Source organism: Fistularia commersonii, chromosome 33, assembly GCF_037954325.1.
Source record: "Fistularia commersonii isolate RoL2024-O1a breed Wild chromosome 33, RoL_Fcom_v1.0, whole genome shotgun sequence".
Lineage (NCBI taxonomy): Eukaryota > Metazoa > Chordata > Actinopteri > Syngnathiformes > Fistulariidae > Fistularia > Fistularia commersonii.
This window is the reverse complement of record NC_141316.1, coordinates 8,958,109-8,975,270: the sequence shown is the minus strand read 5'-3', so window position 1 is coordinate 8,975,270 and position 17,162 is coordinate 8,958,109. Positions and strand designations below refer to the sequence as shown.

The following is a 17,162-nucleotide window of genomic DNA, read 5'->3' as shown; positions in this document are numbered from 1 at the left end:
GAAGTTTAAAAAAATTATAAACCACAATTGAAATTTTAACACAAAGAGTTACATCACACTATAAGAGGAGATCGCCTTGATCTTTTGCTTTGCAGGCTGCATTGGAGCAAGGACACTCTGCAGGAGCAGCTGAAAAACAAGGCCACCCCATGCACTGAGAAGTAGAAACTTGAGGTGACACATAAAAAGTAAAAACTAGGACATGAATCTGGTGTCTGGGGAGGGGAGGGGCCAGAAGGAGCGGCCCTGTTTTATTCCTACATTTGGCCAGAAGTGTGTGTCCTCTCAGTCTCTTTGACCCCCGGTGCCGTCCGCTGTCAACCCACAATGTGATTTACAGCAACCCGGTTCTCATGTTTCCCCGAGGAACCCGCTTGTTGGCATGAATCGAAAGGGTGAATTACCTAAATTCACAGATAGCATGAGGATGCATCTCATCTTCTACCTCCCAAGGTGAAATGAGTTTTGTTTCAGCGCGTATTATCACCCTCCCCTGTGCCGTCTCTTTGTCTAGCCTTCAATCTTCTCCCCTTTCTGATCTCCGGCTGCTTTCAGAGTTACTTTCTAACTCCGGTGTGTGTGTTCTCAGCAAGTGTGAGCCTGACTAAGATCTCTTTGATGGGAATCTAGGCTGAAAGGGTGGCCTGGGTGTAGAAATGAGAGCAGTCAGGAAAAAAAAAACAAAAAACAAGTAGATACCTGGAAGTTATAGTAACTGTCAGCAATAAAGGATGTTTCTCGGGTGTTTGCGGTGACATTAAGAAAACACGGAAGAAAGTAACGCAAGAAATGTTCAGCACGGTAAAACTATCAAGGACTAGAGCCGTTAAACGTCCATGCTGAAATATATATCTATATATATACATTAACCACATAAAATGGCATGATGGACCACATTTGAGCCGTGGGCCTTGAGTTTGGTCTACATTGCCATTTCTTGAAGTAATTCTTGGAAATGGAACCCCTACAAATGTAGCGCCGCTAAAATGTAGTAGGAATTACATGTAGATGGTGCTCAACGTTGCCCAGAGAATAATGAGCCACTAGGTCAGGGGTGGGCAATTATTTTGGCTTGCGGGCCACATTTCTTTCTAAATTTAGGCACCGGCCAACTAGGGTAGCATAAGCTAGGTAAATTGAAGAAAATAAAAAAAGAATAAATAAAAAAAAAAATTGAAATATTTAAATTTATTTAATTTTGTTTTAAAGTTATTAATGATCATATAAATGTACAAACATTATTTTGTATGTAATCATCCATACAAAATTAAACAATAGAATAAGAATAAGAACAACTTTATTTATCCTGAAGGAAATTGTTGTACCAGAGTTTCAAGTAAAACATAACAATAATAATTAATAGTAGGAAGGAGGGCAAATAAGAAATACAAATAAAACTATAAAGTGTCAAAGTCAAGGCTGTAAAGTGTTTTATAGTGTTTTATAGTGTTTTTAAGTGTTTTATATGTTTTTTTTTACAAGGAAAAAATGTGGAGTTTCTAAATTCAATATTGATTGAAGATGATTATTATAATATTCCAAGAAAATATTTTGGCGGGCTGGATAAAACAGCAAAGCGGGCCAGATGTGGTAAAATACCCAGGTCTTAACTAGATTCTTCTCTACTCTTTTTTTTCCAATCTTCAGCCCTCGCTTTAAGTTAATAAGCTCCCTGCTATTGAATTGAAAAAAGATAAAGACTTTAGAATTGGTTATTTTCTATCCAGTTAGTCTTTTGAGTTACCTTTATACCCCAAATGAAGGTAGACACGAGAAAGCGAGACGGTGACATCGACTTTTACCCTATTGAAACTTCCGATCTGTTTAATGGTGAGCGACGGATTGCCAGAACCGTGATACGTGAACAGAGGAACCCGATATTGGACTCGGTCATTGGAAAGCACACATTTTTTTTGGGGGGGGGGTTAGTTTGGGATTTCTTTTTGGACTAAGGACTGAATTATTTGTTATTGCTATTGTCTTTTTATATTGTCGTCTCATTCTGGTTGAGTATTTTTCCCATTTTTCCTTTTTGATGCCCATCATTTTCCCTGATGTTGCAGCTGTATCTTCTGTCACTCTATTTGTTTTATCTTTCGACATTATCGCTGTTACGCTGCCGTGACAAAGGAATTTCTCCTATGGGGATCAATAAAGTTTATCTTATCTGAGCCATCACGGCGCCAGGAGAGTCAGGACTTCGGTTGCTTGCTCTGCGACACTCCTACGGCCTCGGAGGAACCGAGATTCGAACCAGAAATGTTCGGTTCCAAGGACGATCGCTAGCAAGCCTTTCGCTTTCTCCCGAGCCGAGGTAGATGTTTAGCGCTTACAGGTCCAAGTCTACAAAAGCGCCACAGAAACAAGCGTCTCTTCCGGTCGACCCCCTGCAAAGGCCCCCGATGCTGTCTCGGGTCGACGGCCGCGACTGGCGGGGGGGTCGGGGGGTGCTAATCGCGCACTATAAAGAGGCGATGCCGCGGCGGTAAATGAATTGAAAGCCTCGCCCTGCCATTACCTAATAAGAGCAGTTGGCAAAGTCATCATGGGAAGTACTGGAGGCCATAAGCTGCTGAATTATGCAGGAGCGGAGCAGCTTGTGACTCCAGGAGCATGAATCAAAAACTCGGAGCTTTAAGATGGAGGTTGTGGTGGTGGTGGTGGTGGTGGTGGGGCCTCGGCCAGGCGCTAGGACCCGGGACACGTGAGGGAATTAGTGTGGGAGAGGGTGGAGACGTGAACAATGAGGGAGATGACTGGTAGGACCAGAGGAGGAGACCCCCTCCTTCCTCCCCACACACACACACACACACACACACATGCATGCATGCACACCATCAACCCCAACACATGAGCTCCCCTGGACAAACGGACAGGACGGACTGAGGTGCTGGAAGGGGAGCGGAACGGAAGCACATCCACGCCGGTTGCAGAGGGAGGTGTTTCTGGAGCTCCACCACCACACACCCCCTGTCAATGAGTGGGTTCGCCCCCGTACGTGTGTGTGTGTGCGTGGAGGCGAACTGGGTCATGCGGACCAGCGGAGGAGCGAAAGATAAACACCCCCCACCCTCCCCCCGCAGCTCGGCAGGTTGAGACGGTGGGCGCTCCGTGGAGGATCCCAGCCTGCGCGCATCCACGCTCGGATGATGCTGTGATTTAACCCGCCTCCGGAGGAGTGTCAAAGCCAGAAAAACCTCGGCACTTCACCAGCGGCGAGCTAGTCAAGGGAGGGTTTCTGCAGGAGGAGGTTGTTTTTTTTTTTTTTTTTTTGGTTTGTTTTTTTTTTTTTTGCAGAAATCGCGGTTGTCGCCCCCCGCGGACTCCAGCGCATCGGTGCCGCGCAGAGCGCAGCGGCTCCGGCGGCCGAACGGATGCAGGACCATGGAGGAGAGAGACAGGTCGCCAGCAGGTGAGCGAGTAACACCTAGAGAAGCACCCCGGGGTGATCGGGGGGGTTGACATCCTGCAGCCTGCAGGGAGAGGACGGACTTTAAATGGGGTTAGATTTAAAAGGAAAAACTTGTTTGAGGTGGAATAAGACGTTTTCCCCGATGCACGATTTCTAACTTGTGAATTTGACCCAGTTTCGGTTGCACATCTGAAAGCCGTGGTGCAGGGAGGCAGCGGGGAAAGCGGCCGTTGGGCTCCACAACACATTATTCTTGTCATTTTCTACCAACTAGTGTTGATATGATGTGGATTCGCCGGTTCGTTCCACTCGTTTGCAGGACCCTCTTTTATCCTGAAGTGCCACTTCATATTTGCAATTCACCTCCTCTGAACGGATGCGAGGGCAGACCCGGCCACTTCATTTCTGAATGGTACTTTTTTCCAGGGCAGACAGGTGATATCTCATCCCGACGACCACGTGATGCATTTAAATAAACAGCCGACTCGATAGATCGGGACGCGGGAAACCGAAACCTGCGCTTTCAAGGCCGAATCCGCGTTGGTCCAAACCTGGTTCTGGCAGGAGCAGCTGATGCTACTTTACAAGAGGGTCTGCTTCCAAGGATAGTTCACTCAGTGCATGGAATCAATAAAAAATATACAACATTTTCCGCTGAAAGCCACCGAACCAGACAGAAGGAACGATATCGATTCTCGTCATCTATTGGCGACGTTATTTAGTCGCGACGCGAGTCCACCGAAACACTCGTAGCCAAGCAGGGACGTCAAGGGGCGCCGATAAGTAGCCGTAAGAATTAAAAATGGCGCTAAATGTCTCTCCGTTTCCATTTACAGATGCCTTACGAGGGCAAAAACAAAATGAAAACGCGACCGTGTTGCGATGTAACGCGGCATCCCGTTTGAATAAAGGAAAAAACGATTAGACGCTAATTCGGCGAGTTTGATTCTTCAATTACAGCCCACAAATTAAACATTCAAAAGGAAAGGAAAAGAAGGAAATAAGACGTGCGGCGGGTTTCTTAGTTTCCCAATCAAACTCCGGCGCCTCGACTGGAGGCTGCGTTCAATGTGAAGCGCGTGTCACGCTGGGTCGGGATAAAGACGGAGCAGATTACGCTAACCAGCCCGTCGTCGGCGGGGAGAAAACAGCTGTCTAATCATAGCCTTGTCAATCAAACGCTGGTGAGAGTCGACACAACGTTGATTACATTTTGCAGCTCATTCAACGTACAAGACGTAATCTATCAATTAGACGTTATGTTTGAACTTCCCCCAACAAACCGACTGCGTTGGGTTGGAAGCGGTGCGGGAACGCGGGGGCGTCGATCCGTGTGAAACTCCCCGCGGTGGCCGGGGCTCGCCGCCGCCGCCGCCGCTGAGTCCTCCTCGGCCGCCGTGGAGCTCCGTCATTCGGACGCACCCCTCGTCTAGACCCCCATTTTTACCGAGCTCCGAAATCGGCCATGTATGTGTCATCAAAGAGACATGGGAGAGATGATTCACTTCTCTCTCTTTTTCTTTTTCACTCTCTCTTTGTATTAGAACTCGAGGCTACCGGCTGGTGATAGAGCGGGGGTTTCGGTACAGTGTGTTCCCTCGGTGCTTTTACCGCAAGGGTATTTCAACTGTTTTCTTTTTTTTTTTTTTTTTGCATTTCCGTGGCATAATCATGTGACGGGTGATGATCACACCGACGACGGCGATAATTTCCAAGCAGATGCTCCGCGGTCTGTCGTTCCGACGTCCCCTTCCTATCGACTCTCCCCGTGTGTTTTTTCTCCATCCAAAAACGAGAAAAAAGCGCGGACGCGGTTCACGCCTCGCTCGGAGGGTCACGGCTGAGATCGCTTGAACCCGCCGGTGCTCGCTGGGATTCTAAGGAAGGCTTTTTCGTTTTCCCTGATGCTCAAGAGCAGAGCGTTTCCACTAAAACTGGAGGCCTACTGGAAGAAAACAAAACAAAAAACAAATCCGTTGGTCTGGATGGAAGCAAAGATGGATCTGAAAAGTGACAAAGAGATGGCGGCACATTTCTAATTCACCGGATGCACCTGTAATTTCGGAAATACAAAACATCACATCACGGATGCAGCTTGTCACCGAATCCATTTGAGAAAGAGGTTCCATTCGTTCCCAGGCGGCTTTTGAACAGTACTGGTTTACGCTGAAAGGCGTTCCTAATATTTTGTCAACCCTAAATGATTTAAAAGGGGGCGCACTGGGCATTTTGACAGTAAATTGGACACAGGAGATCAGTCTCTCCCCACGGTGACGATTCCGCCGAAAGCAAAGCGAGGAGTCCATTAGTGATGGAAGGAGGAGAAGGAGGAGGAGGAGGAGACTCGGGCGAGATCCGAGGTTTATTCATTTATCTATTTCATTATTTCCCCCCCCCTTTGTTTACATTCGCAAGACCAGAAGAGGGGGGAAAGCGAAAATTCAGATTATCATCCCGTCTTCCGGTTCTTTCCCACGTCCACGAATTAAATGTGAACGTTTGTATCCGCGTTGACGCTCGAACCCGCCGGCTCAAACGTATTCTTTCGGGGGGGCAAATGAATGTCACGCCTCGGTTTTCGCACCGTTCTCGGTGTGAGGGTGATTTGAGACCAGGACGTCGGCGTGCCGGCGCGCTAACTGTGCTAACTGACATTTAGCTTTGTCGCGTTTATCATCTCCGATCACAGAGCTGGCGAGTCGCTGCAGCTAACGCTTGCCTTGTAAGTCTTTAAATAAAAGGGTAAAGGAACGCAGGTCCGTCGAGTCTAAATGTTAATCGTCGTTCCGAACGGCCGAGGCCGGAGAATCGACATGATCACCCTGTGAGGTGATCTTAGAAGCTGGAAATGTCTGAAGATCGGCGTCGGGTTCGCCGCAGAATCACCGATCTCGGACCATATTTGGATCTTCTCGCCGACGAGGCAACTTCACCGGATCCCGTCGCGATATGTTTCAACCGTTACCTCCAATGTCCCAGATGTCAAACAGCAGCGGCATCCCAGTGCACGTCAGCAGCTTTCACCGGGAAGAAACAAACGTTTGTTGGATGTCGGATTGCCGATCCGTCTGTTTATCGCCTCCGATCTCCGCACAGCGTCGCACATCAAGTCGCTCTGACTGACGGCTCCCTTTCCTCTATCGTTCTCCTTCATGCGAGGTTCAGGCAGTTTTGGGCCACGGCGGTATTTTGTAACCGTCTGTCATAAACACACCCCGGAGAGGCACAATTAAATAAAAGGGACGACTCCGCGTCGCTCTTGCGAACCGCGGTCTTCAGCTTCAGAGGGAAAGGCTGCTTGTTTAGTGATGAGAATGATTTCAGCGGGGGTGTGAGCACACCTGTGGATCGTCAGGCTGAGCTTAAGAGGAGCCTGCTGCTAGCCTTTTGGGGCTAGTTTCTTTGTCTCAAGTGGGTACCGCCACACGGACCTCGCTCACGGATTCCATTTAGCCCGTCCAGGTGGATCTTTATCTCCAAAGTACGATTCATTATCTCTGTTTCATTCCAAGAATTTGACGTCCAAGACCGGGCTTGTGCCCGTGTCTACGTATGCTAGCCGCCTGCCCGCCGGGCCTGTGCCCGTGTCGATCTATGCTAGCCCTCCGCCTGGGCCTGAGCCCACGTCGGCCCACGCTAGCCGCCAGCCCTGGCCTGTGCCAACGTCGGCCCACGCTAGCCGCCCGCCCGCCTGCCCAGGCCTGTGCCCGTGTCAGCCTATACTAGCTGCCCGCCGGCCTGGGCCTGTGCCCGCGTTGGCGTATGCTAGTCGCCCGCCCGCCCGGGCCTGTGCCCGCGTCGAGCTATGCCAGCCGTCCGCTCAGCGGGGCCTGTGCCCCGTCGGCCTTTGCTAGCCGCCCACCCGCCCGCCTGGGCCTGTGCCCACATCAGCCTATGCTAGTCACTTGCCCGGGCCTGTGCCCACGTCGGCCCATGCTAGCGCCCGCCTTGGCCTGAGCCCACATCGGCCCATGCTAGCCACCCACTGGCCCGCCTGGGCCTGAGCCCACATCGGCCCATGCTAGCCACCCACCGGCCCGCCTGGGCCTGAGCCCACATCGGCCCATGCTAGCCACCCACCGGCCCGCCTGGGCCTGAGCCCACATCGGCCCATGCTAGCCGCCCACCGGCCCGCCTGGGCCTGTGCCCACATCAGCTCATGCTAGCCGCCCGCCCGGGCCTGTGCCAACCCTAACCCTAACCCAATGCTAGCTGCCCGCCTAGCCCTGTGCTGCTTCAGCCTATGCTAGCCGTCCGCCCGCCTGGGCCCGTGCCGGCATCGGCCTATGCTAACCCGGGCCTGTGCCCACGTCTGCCTACGCTAGCCACGTCCGGAAATCCACGTCTTGCCTTTCCTTGCCCGTTCCCGTGACTCCCGTGAGGTGACCCCAGAAACAACTCGGACCCGGCACAGCCCTTATACATCCTGCTGAAAATCATGACACGAAAGGTCGACATTTCATCTAGAAATAAGGAAATGTCAAACCCTGAGGTGTTCGTCTGGGTGTGCAGCCTCCTGCCGCTCCCGCAAAGATCCACAAACCGTTCCTGCGCGGATGACGAAAGAAAACGTGAAATACGACACGGATGCTTGTCATCCAACCGGTTCGGGTCGTCGTAACTCAGAATCCGGACAATGTGAGACGCACTCCCGTTCCCTGTGGTTAATATGAAGTATAAAAAAAAAATCAAACTAATCTCTATCTGTATAATTACTGAATGGAGTGCGACGTCCACGCGGCACTTGGAGTAAATCCCCGAATTGTCAGCTAAAACCTGTCCTCATTTTCCAGACATTGAGGTAACAGGTCGCCCTAGTTTTCAGGTTTCCATTTTTTTTTTTTTTTTTTTTTTTTTTAAAGGTGTCCCGGGATTTATGATGGCATTAAAAAGGGTCGAGCGTCCGGGTCGCAGCAGAAACAATATAAAGATAAGCTGCGTTCGGCCGACACCGACCCGAATACGTGTCTCGGTCCGGATAAGAAGCCGTCGGAGACGAGGACAGGGGGAAACTAGCCGGGTCGAAGGGCGGAGCGCAGCTGCTCCCTGGCGGAGGAAGGACCACAAAGGGCCTTTTATGGAGCGTCGCTGTGCAAACTGTCCACCGGGCCCTTTGACTCCTTTTTCAAATCTCGCACTCAACGATCAAAAAACCGAAGCCTCCGAGACTCGGCGCCGCGGTTTTCCGGTTCCCGCTCATCACATTTCAGGGATTCTTAATCTGGTTCTGCAAAGGAAATGAGTGCAAAGCATCCTGCGCTGCTGGGCGGGGGCCTTTGTCTTTGTGGGAGCCGGGTAATGTGATTAAGATCCGTGCTGGAGTGCTTCACATTCTGCCTCCGGTGCTGAATGGAAAGAGCGGCGGTAAACAAGCGGCCCCTGTGCTCGCCGCCGTCCCGACTGATGGAGGCTATGGGGCCACGCGGGGTGGGCGGTCTGTCCGTCCCGGTTAAATGTTTAATCGCCAAAGTTGGACCACAGACCTCTTTGGAAAGTGTCCAGTTTGTTGTGGACGTCCCTGGAGGCTCCACACAGTGGGCAGACTCAGCGTGAATAAACTCCTCTCTTCCGTAACCGTCTTCATGCTTATGACGGAATCGAGAAGAGGGTGTGATCTGCGGAGACTCGTACGCTCTTTCCATTTGCAGCTTTGTTTTTGCTTCTTTCTTTTTTTTTCAATGCAAAAGGAGGAGCCGAGAAAAGGGCTGAAAACGGTCACGTCCGCCGCCCGGCAGCTATATTTATTACACAAAGTTGAAGAGCCGCAGCACCTTCAGGACGTCTGGAGGGAAAACTTGATCCAAACCTCTTGTGCTGCTTTATCACTATGTATTTGCATCCGTCTGTGTGTGTGTGTGTGTGTGTCAGACGTCTAACAGTAAATCAGGTGCTGCTGAGAAAGTGGCTTCAGGGAAGGCAGGACCAATAAAACACAAAGAAAAGCTGAATGGTTGGCTTTAAATGATGGATTGAAGAAGCCGGCGGCAATCTAATTTGTACTGATTTCCTGCCTATTAGTGTGTGTGTGTGTGTGTGTGTGTGTGTGTGTGTGTGTGTTCGTGCCACCCGTGATTGGACATTTGAATTAGTGAGAAGGGGAGCAGGTTAGCGGCAGGCGCATGCGATAAGATCCTCGCTTCCATCTACTCCATTTCATTAAAAAGCATATTTTTGGGTCCGTTTATGACGCCCATCCATTTCTTTTCCGGTTTACTCACTGTTTGCGCAAACATTGCAGATTGAGACGCACCTGCTGCTCATCTCTGCCTTTAATTTGTTGTGTCTGACATTTAGCTTGCAATTTAACGTTTTTGTTTTTTTTTTTCTCCCCCTCTCAGATCAGACTGGTCTTTTTCAAACGCCGCACATTCAGCCGGTCGGTCTGTTATGGATACGCGTCTTCATTTCCGAACACATTACTGTTGCATGGCTGATCGGAAAGCGGGCGTAGATGACTTCCAGAGTGCTCGCGAACCTTAGTGGTCCATACACACCTCCGAGCCGTCGGCCGTTTGTTGTCTCTCCTACCTGCTTGTATTGATTTTCCCATCGCTGTCTGCCAGTAAGTGCTCTCTGACACCGACCATTCCAGCAGCTATATTTGAAAACCGGCCAAAGTGATCTAGAGGGACGTCCAGAAGTCCAATACATTTACTAAGAGCACTTCCCTCCGCTGTCCCCCGCCACCCCCACCCTGCTGAATTGATTGGATGGAAATGAATATCTGTTAAACCCTTCCTGATTTAGTCTACCTTCGGGACGGGCGGCACAAACAAGAACATTACGGGTGCACGAAAACAAAAAATGTTGTCATAAACGCACACATGCGTAAAGTTTGTCTCATCAACCATTGTTTTTCTTTCAGTCTGCCCCACGGCGTCAAGGCGAGCCTGTCTCTTTCTCCGTCCGGGCCTGGACGGGCGGGCAGCGGCGGCGGCGGCGGCGGCGGCGGAGGAGGTTCTCCCACATCCAAGCTGGCTTACTGTGGAAGCGTGCCTGTGGAGGACATGCAAGCGTTAGCCATCACCACTCTTTCATCAGCGGATGTGAACAAACAGTACGAGCACATCCGCGAGCTGGGAAAGGGCACGTACGGAAAGGTGGATCTGGTAGCTCACAGGACTCAAGGTGAGAGCGCAGACGCAAAGCATGTTTACGTCTTCTTTTCCCTGCAAGGGTCGCCACCTTCTCCATCTCACCTCATTCTTTGTATCCTCCGCTCTTTGGTCTTCTTCTAGACCTCCAATTTCAGCTAATTCTACACGCATGTTTGCTATCCCTCCTCTGTACGTGACCTAACCTTCTCTTGGAAACATCTAACATGTGCCGTCCCTCTGATGGAGTCAGTGATGTGCAGTCAGGGGAGGCAGGAGAGGCCGTGCCTCACTTGCTAATCATGGAAAGAAAAAATATCTAAAACGAAAAAAGAATTAAATGGTTATATTTATCAGTTTCATATCAATAATATATCTATTCAAAATGGCTGCATTTACTGTTCCAATACTGAGAAGAGATGTGCGGTGAGCCCGCCAACTGTTGAGCCTCAATGACGGCTAACTGCTGCCATGCTCTTCACTAAGACAGTATTGCTGTCTCTTTGTATGTCGCTATTAAAACGTTTAAACACTTTTCACTATAGGAACTACATTTCTAATGTGCAGAGTTTTTTGTCAACAAATGTACGTGTGTTACTAGTTTCTTGTGCGGAGCGATCATAAAACGGCTCAGAAGAGCCGCAAAGTGAGGCACGCAGTTCCCCTGCCTCATGATAGGGGGAGCTCATGATTCAAGGGACTCATTCCTGATCCTATCCGTCATCTCTGCGACCTCCAGCTCTGGAAAAAAAGAAAAGAAAAACACATTAGGGATGGAAGCTGGATCAAAAAAAAACACAAAAAAAAACAGTCGACTAAGTAGAGTTTTGAAAAACTTTGCACACCAAAAGTACTCCAAAAAGAATATATGATTTACTCTACAAATAAGGCAAAAAACTTCTCGCAGGCATGTATGACGTTTTGAGCAAAACTTCCTCAGATGCTTACCAGAAATGTGTGTTAACATGTTGTTGTCAGTTTAACTTTTGATAAGTATATTTATGTTATATTTTATATTGTATGCTGAAGCCCTTTGACCACAAAGATTTTCAGTCCCCATGTCTGTATATCTGTTCATATGCGAAAATGTAAAAACAGTATCGTTTTCTCCGGTCGGCTCTCGAAAAGTAGTGAAGATAATGTTATGATGACATATAATCTGACAAGAGCTGCGCAAAAAAAAGAGGGGATCAATCAGATAATAATTGTATTTAAAAATGTCGCCACAATAACATGTTTGTTAACACACATCTCTAGCGAGCATCTTAGGGAAACCCCGTTTTGCTCTGCTTTTTTGTGTTATATATAAAATAATTTTTTTTTTTTTTTTCAAAACTCTACTGTTTCCAGACCATCCAGCATCGCCGGTCTCTTACCGATCCGAGCGCGTGTCTGCCGTGCAACCGAAGGTCATTATGAATGAAAACGAAAACGAATGAAAAGTCTTCAGGCGTCTGGCTGAGAAATTAATTTCATCTGAGTTAAAAGGGCTTTTTTTTTTTTTTTTTTTTGAAAGGGCTTTAGATGTACGGTTTCACCCTTGGTCGTTAGAAAATGAAGGTTTTCGGCTCAACGGCCGTACGGGTCCGATCTGGAGATCGAGTGACGGTCATGTGCTGTACGTTGTTTATATGAACGGCGGCAGCAGCGGCCGCCGCAAAAGCCGGGTTGATGACTCGGTAATCCCCCCCGTCCCGTTCCCAGGAGTCTAATCCCCAAATCACACTTGCTGTAAGCGCTATTTCTAATATGAGCGTTCAGGAAAGTAACGACCTCCGGGCGGGTCGAGCACGTGCGGCGTTCATGTTTACGTTCGTTTCTGCAGGCACGAAAATGGCCCTGAAATTCGTCACCAAGAACAAGACGAAGCTGAAGAGTTTCCTGCGGGAGTTCAGCCTGACGGGCTCGCTCAGCTGCAGCCCTTTCATCATCAAGGTCCTGGACGTGCTTTTCGAGACGGAAGACAGCTACGTGTTTGGCCAGGAGTACGCCCCCGCCGGAGACCTTTTCGACATCATCCCCCCGCAGGTAACGCCCTTCCCTCCCGCCGATCGCCGGACGGCTCCGATCGGTCGCCGCGCTCAAACGCGACGCTTTTAATAAGCCCTCCCGGGACCCGAGGCTCGTCCTCGTCTCTCTCTCCGCTTTGCTTTGGTGGCGCTCCCGTTGATGTGCCGGTAGTTTCTGACTTCAAGGTTCTTCTGAAATCTCATTAAAACGGCCGCGGTGGAATACAGACTCTTATTTCCTTTTCGGCTTCGCCGCCGCGTCGTTCACCTTCTCCTTCCGGCAGGACTCTAACCTTTCCGTCATGAATCCGAGCGCCAGATCTCCTTTTTGTTTCTTTTTTTTTTTTTTCCCCCCCCCTCGCTCTCTCTCTCATTGTCGCCTCTGTCTCTCTCCCCTCGCCCTGCTCCAGGTGGGTCTGCCAGAGGAGATGGTCAAACGCTGCATGCAACAGCTGGGCTTGGCGTTGGATTTTATGCACAGTAAAAACCTGGTACACAGGGACGTCAAACCCGAAAACGTCCTCCTCTTTGACCGCGAGTGCCGCCGCATCAAGCTGGCTGACTTTGGCATGACCCGACGCGTCGGCTGCCGGGTCAAGCGCGTGAGCGGGACGATCCCCTACACGGCGCCGGAGGTGTGCCGCGCCAGCCGCGCCGAGGGCTTCCTGGTGACCACCAGTTTAGACGTGTGGGCGTTCGGGGTTCTGGTCTTCTGCATGTTGACCGGGAATTTCCCGTGGGAGGCGGCGTTGCCGGCCGACGCGTTCTACGAGGAGTTCAGGCGTTGGCAGAAAGCGGGGTGCCCCGTGGGAACGTACCCGTCGCAATGGCGCCGCTTCACCGACGACGCCCTGCGCATGTTTCAGCGGCTGCTGGCCGCCGAGCCGGAGAAACGCTGCGGAGTCAAGGACGTCTTCTGCTTCGTCAAGTACGAGCTGGTCAGCGAGCTGCGGCGCCGGGCGTCCTGCAGGTCCAAGAGGAGCGAAAGGTCCAGCTCGGGAGTTTGCGCCGGCAACTGCGCGCCTTCGTCGTCCTCTTCGGGGCGTTCCTCCCAGAGGCACCCCGAACCCTCCACCCCTCCGGGAACCGCCTGCCTTCGCCCGGCTCCGCTCAAACGCAGCGTCCTCTCCGACCCCCTGTCTCCCAGAGAGGAGCACCAGTCCCCGGGCCGAGACAAGAACAAGAGCCAGATGGTGATGGCCACCGCCATCGAGATCTGCGTGTGAGCCCGGAGATCCCAACGGTAGAACGTAGTTCCCGTTTTTGAAAAAAAAAAAAAAAAAAAAAAAAAAAGGAAGACGGTACTTTGACGCGGAGGCTCGAGGTCACGGCCGCCGACATCATCCCGGAAAGCCGATCGGCCGATCACGTGACCAAAGACTGGCCCCGCCCCCGAGCCCAGAGGCCGCCGTGTCCCTTTTAGCCGCTAGGAGAGCCTTTTAGTTCCTTATTTATTTTTTTTTTGCCCTTACACTGTGGCGGTGCTAATGAGGCTAGAATAGACACCCTGTGAAAATAAACCTCTTTTAATCTCAACCGTCACTCGGCTTTTTTTTTTTTTTTGGGGGGGGTTTTTGATGCAGCATCTCCGTAAAATCAGAAGAAACTCCGAGGAAGCCGAACTCCACGGATCGGCAAGCATTCCGCCATTTCTCACGCTTGTTTATGAAACGCAGCGGATAAAGCGTTCCTGCGGACGCAGCAAACAAAAGAGAACAACCAAACTAACCGCCATGTAGCAGCTGAGACGTGTCTTCACTTCTGCGTCGAGGCCGAGAGACGGACTCAGTGACAAGCATCACCTCAGGACGCTCCAGTGGGTCACTCGCCGTTTTATTATTAATGAGAATAAATCGTCTGTCGGGGAAACGTCACCGATTCCTTTCAGATGAGCCGATTTCGCGAGGGAAAAGCCGGACCGACAAAGACGAGCTGTGTTTTTCGGGTTTCTCTTCTCTCCCGTGTGTGTGTGTGTGTGTGTGTGTGTTCGAAATGCTAAAGCACAAGATTTTTTTTTGTGAATGAGATGTTAGAGAAGCGTGTGACTATTTGTGAATACCTTTTCCTATTTCAAGCCCACTGTAATATCAGGTAGTTCAATTGTGTAGCTGTACTAATTTTCTACTGAATAGAGGTTTGAAAAAAATCTGCACACCAAAAAACTGCTCCAAAAATAAAGAGAATTTATTTCACATGCAGTTCAGAAAACGTTTTCTCGCATGGCGTTAACAAACAAAACAAAACAAACGAGGGAAACAATCACATGATAATTCCCTTTTAAAAATGTCCTCACAATAACATGTTTGTTCACACAGGTTTCTGGTAAACTTCTGAAAAAGAGCCTATTTTTGCAAAATAAATTATTGCAGGAGCGTTTTCGGCGTGCGTTTTTTTTTTTTTTCAAACCTCTATTCAGTTTTTTGATCCAGCACCCGTCCCTTACTGGGCGGCGGATGTTTTTTTTTCTTTTTCTAGTACTAATTTTCTACGACAGGGGAAGAAGGGTTTTACAGGGCAATGCACTGTATGTAGCAACAAACATCACAGAATGTACAGTATATCACCGCAGAGAAATATAGAAATAAGATCCAGTAACACACCATGTAAAACGTGGGTAGCTGTTTTTTTTTTTTTTTTTATGGTTTATGAGAATTTCTCCCAGGGCGGTTCTCCGTTCGCCACATTCTGACCATTTCCTCGCCTGTTCCGCCCTTGTTTGCTTTCACTCGCGAGCCTCAGGTGTTTACCGTCGGGTCCGGCAAGGCCTCGGCCCGCCGTTCCCTGAGCCGAGGCCGGATCCGGCTCGGCTGCGCCCCCGGCTTCCTGTAAGTTAAAGCTAATTATGGGGAGATAAAGAGCGACCGCTTCGGGGAGCGCTCATTACCGCCGCGTCTCTCGCTGGAGTTGCGTTGCTGTCATGTCTGTCAGGTGTGCGTGTCACTGTCTACTTTTGTGCGTCTTCGCTGTCCTTATTTCTCCGCTTCTTCCCCCTCGACAGCCCATAAGCTCTGTTGCTATAGAGACAGCCGCCGCAGCTTTTGTCCCCTTCTAGAGCATCAAGTCTAATTGAGCCCAAATGAAATAGACTTGTCACCAGCCTCCCTCCCAGTCATCCGTTGCTTTTTCCGACACTTGCTCGGGTTGTTAGCGCAGATAAGACACTCCAGCAGGAGGACGTTATCCGGGATTTTCGCGAGCCGGTTCACAGACCGAAGTCCCGGCTCCTGTCACGAGGCACGGTCCAACTCCTTTGTTTTCCCTCTTTTTCCCCGCCCTCGGCTGAGTGTCCTCGCCGGATGATGTGATCCCAGATATCGCTCGTCACATTGCAAATGGGTGAAGATGGAAGTAGAATTGCAGATCGTCTGCTCTCCCGATGGCTTTTATCGTTTCTCTGTCGTCGCCTCTAGTGACTTACGACTGTTGTTCCGGTAGCCGGAAGCACAAAAGATCCCCAAATAGACCCCGACGCGGTTTCTCCGGTCTGCAAGAAGCACAAAAAATGTCTTTGAGTAACCGTTCGCTCGCCATTCCGGCTCAAAAGATCTACATCAGTGGAGAAAGTTGGGTCTTGGATGAGAAGGTTTAGGGTGTTGTCATGTGGCAGTACATATAGGGAGGTCCCATCCCCGGAAACCATTCATTATCTCCGAAATCAGCGAAATTCCGGCGGGGGAGCGGCTGAGAACCGAAGCTCCGTGGATCTCCAGGATGCCCATGAGATCCAGCGTCGATGCGACCGATCTGCACGGCGATCGTAGCTCCTCTCCCGAAGAGGCGGACAGTAATAGGACCCTAATGGTCCGTTGTGCCTTCGGAGAGGCGACACTTAGGCCCAGACATTTATGCCATCTCCGTTTCTAATGGGTGAAGATGTGATTAAACCGAAATGTCTTCAATGGAAGCATCGGCGGGAGAGGAGGAAGAGTCTCCACCGTTGGGTGTTGGCTTTTCTTCTACCGCTGGGATCTTTCAGTGTGGAAACAATGTGTTCAGGGTTGCTCTCAGGTTATCGCTGGCTGTAATTCCATTCTGGAGGCCAGAAGATTTTAGCATTTGGCTTGTTGTTCAAGGAGAGTTGACGCCTGGAGACCAAGATCGGTCGATTCTGACCGATTCCAAATCAGAAACAAGTCGGGGTGTTCCAAGAAGAACATGAAAAAGAGACCCCGGCCCCAAAAACTAACATTTCCTGGTGTGATTTAAAAAGTCAGCATTGCAATTTAGAAGATATGTCTTCAAAGCAAGAAGAAAATATGCAGATTTCAGGCTCATTAGATAAAACAGCATTATTTTACATAGATCCCCCGCCCTGTTCTCCCACCTCCGACCCAGAAAACGTTTCCTTGCATTTTTTTTGTTATTAAATGTGAAAGACGGGATTAGATCGAGCAGAAAGATGCTTTGCATGTGATTTAAATGACAATTACAAGCGTTTGGTTTATCTCCTGCAATGAGCCAGTGAGCTTTGCAATAACATCGGTGGAGCGGCGCTGAGCGCTTCCTCCTCATAGCAACACGGTCTTTGGTTGATTCCGTGTGGAGTTTCCGTGTTCTTCCCGTGTCCTCCCACAGTCCAAAACATGCAAGAGGTTCTCAGCCTTTGGAGTTCTTCATTACAGGACGGGAATAGAAGATATTCATTAT

The 17,162-nt window shown here is 49.9% G+C and overlaps 1 protein-coding gene across 1 annotated transcript; it reads left to right on the top strand.

Annotated features, from left to right (window-relative positions):
• The first annotated feature begins 2,862 nt into the window (after window positions 1-2,862).
• sbk1 (SH3 domain binding kinase 1) lies at window positions 2,863-16,837 on the top strand. The gene is made up of 4 exons (XM_086140451.1): window positions 2,863-3,412; window positions 10,278-10,540; window positions 12,332-12,534; window positions 12,926-16,837. Exons 1-4 carry the CDS (start codon window positions 3,375-3,377, stop codon window positions 13,739-13,741), a joined length of 1,320 nt encoding a protein of 439 aa, XP_085996577.1. The 5' UTR covers window positions 2,863-3,374; the 3' UTR covers window positions 13,742-16,837.
• The last annotated feature ends 325 nt before the right edge of the window (window positions 16,838-17,162 follow it).

Bases quoted from the DNA above. Each gene is read 5' to 3' on its own strand.
- sbk1 (XM_086140451.1), top strand. From the start codon at position 3,375: ATGCAGGACCATGGAGGAGAGAGACAGGTCGCCAGCAG. The intron at 3,413-10,277 runs GTGAGCGAGTAA...TTTTTCTTTCAG, and splicing joins GAGAGACAGGTCGCCAGCAG to TCTGCCCCACGGCGTCAAGG. The intron at 12,535-12,925 runs GTAACGCCCTTC...GCCCTGCTCCAG, and splicing joins TCGACATCATCCCCCCGCAG to GTGGGTCTGCCAGAGGAGAT.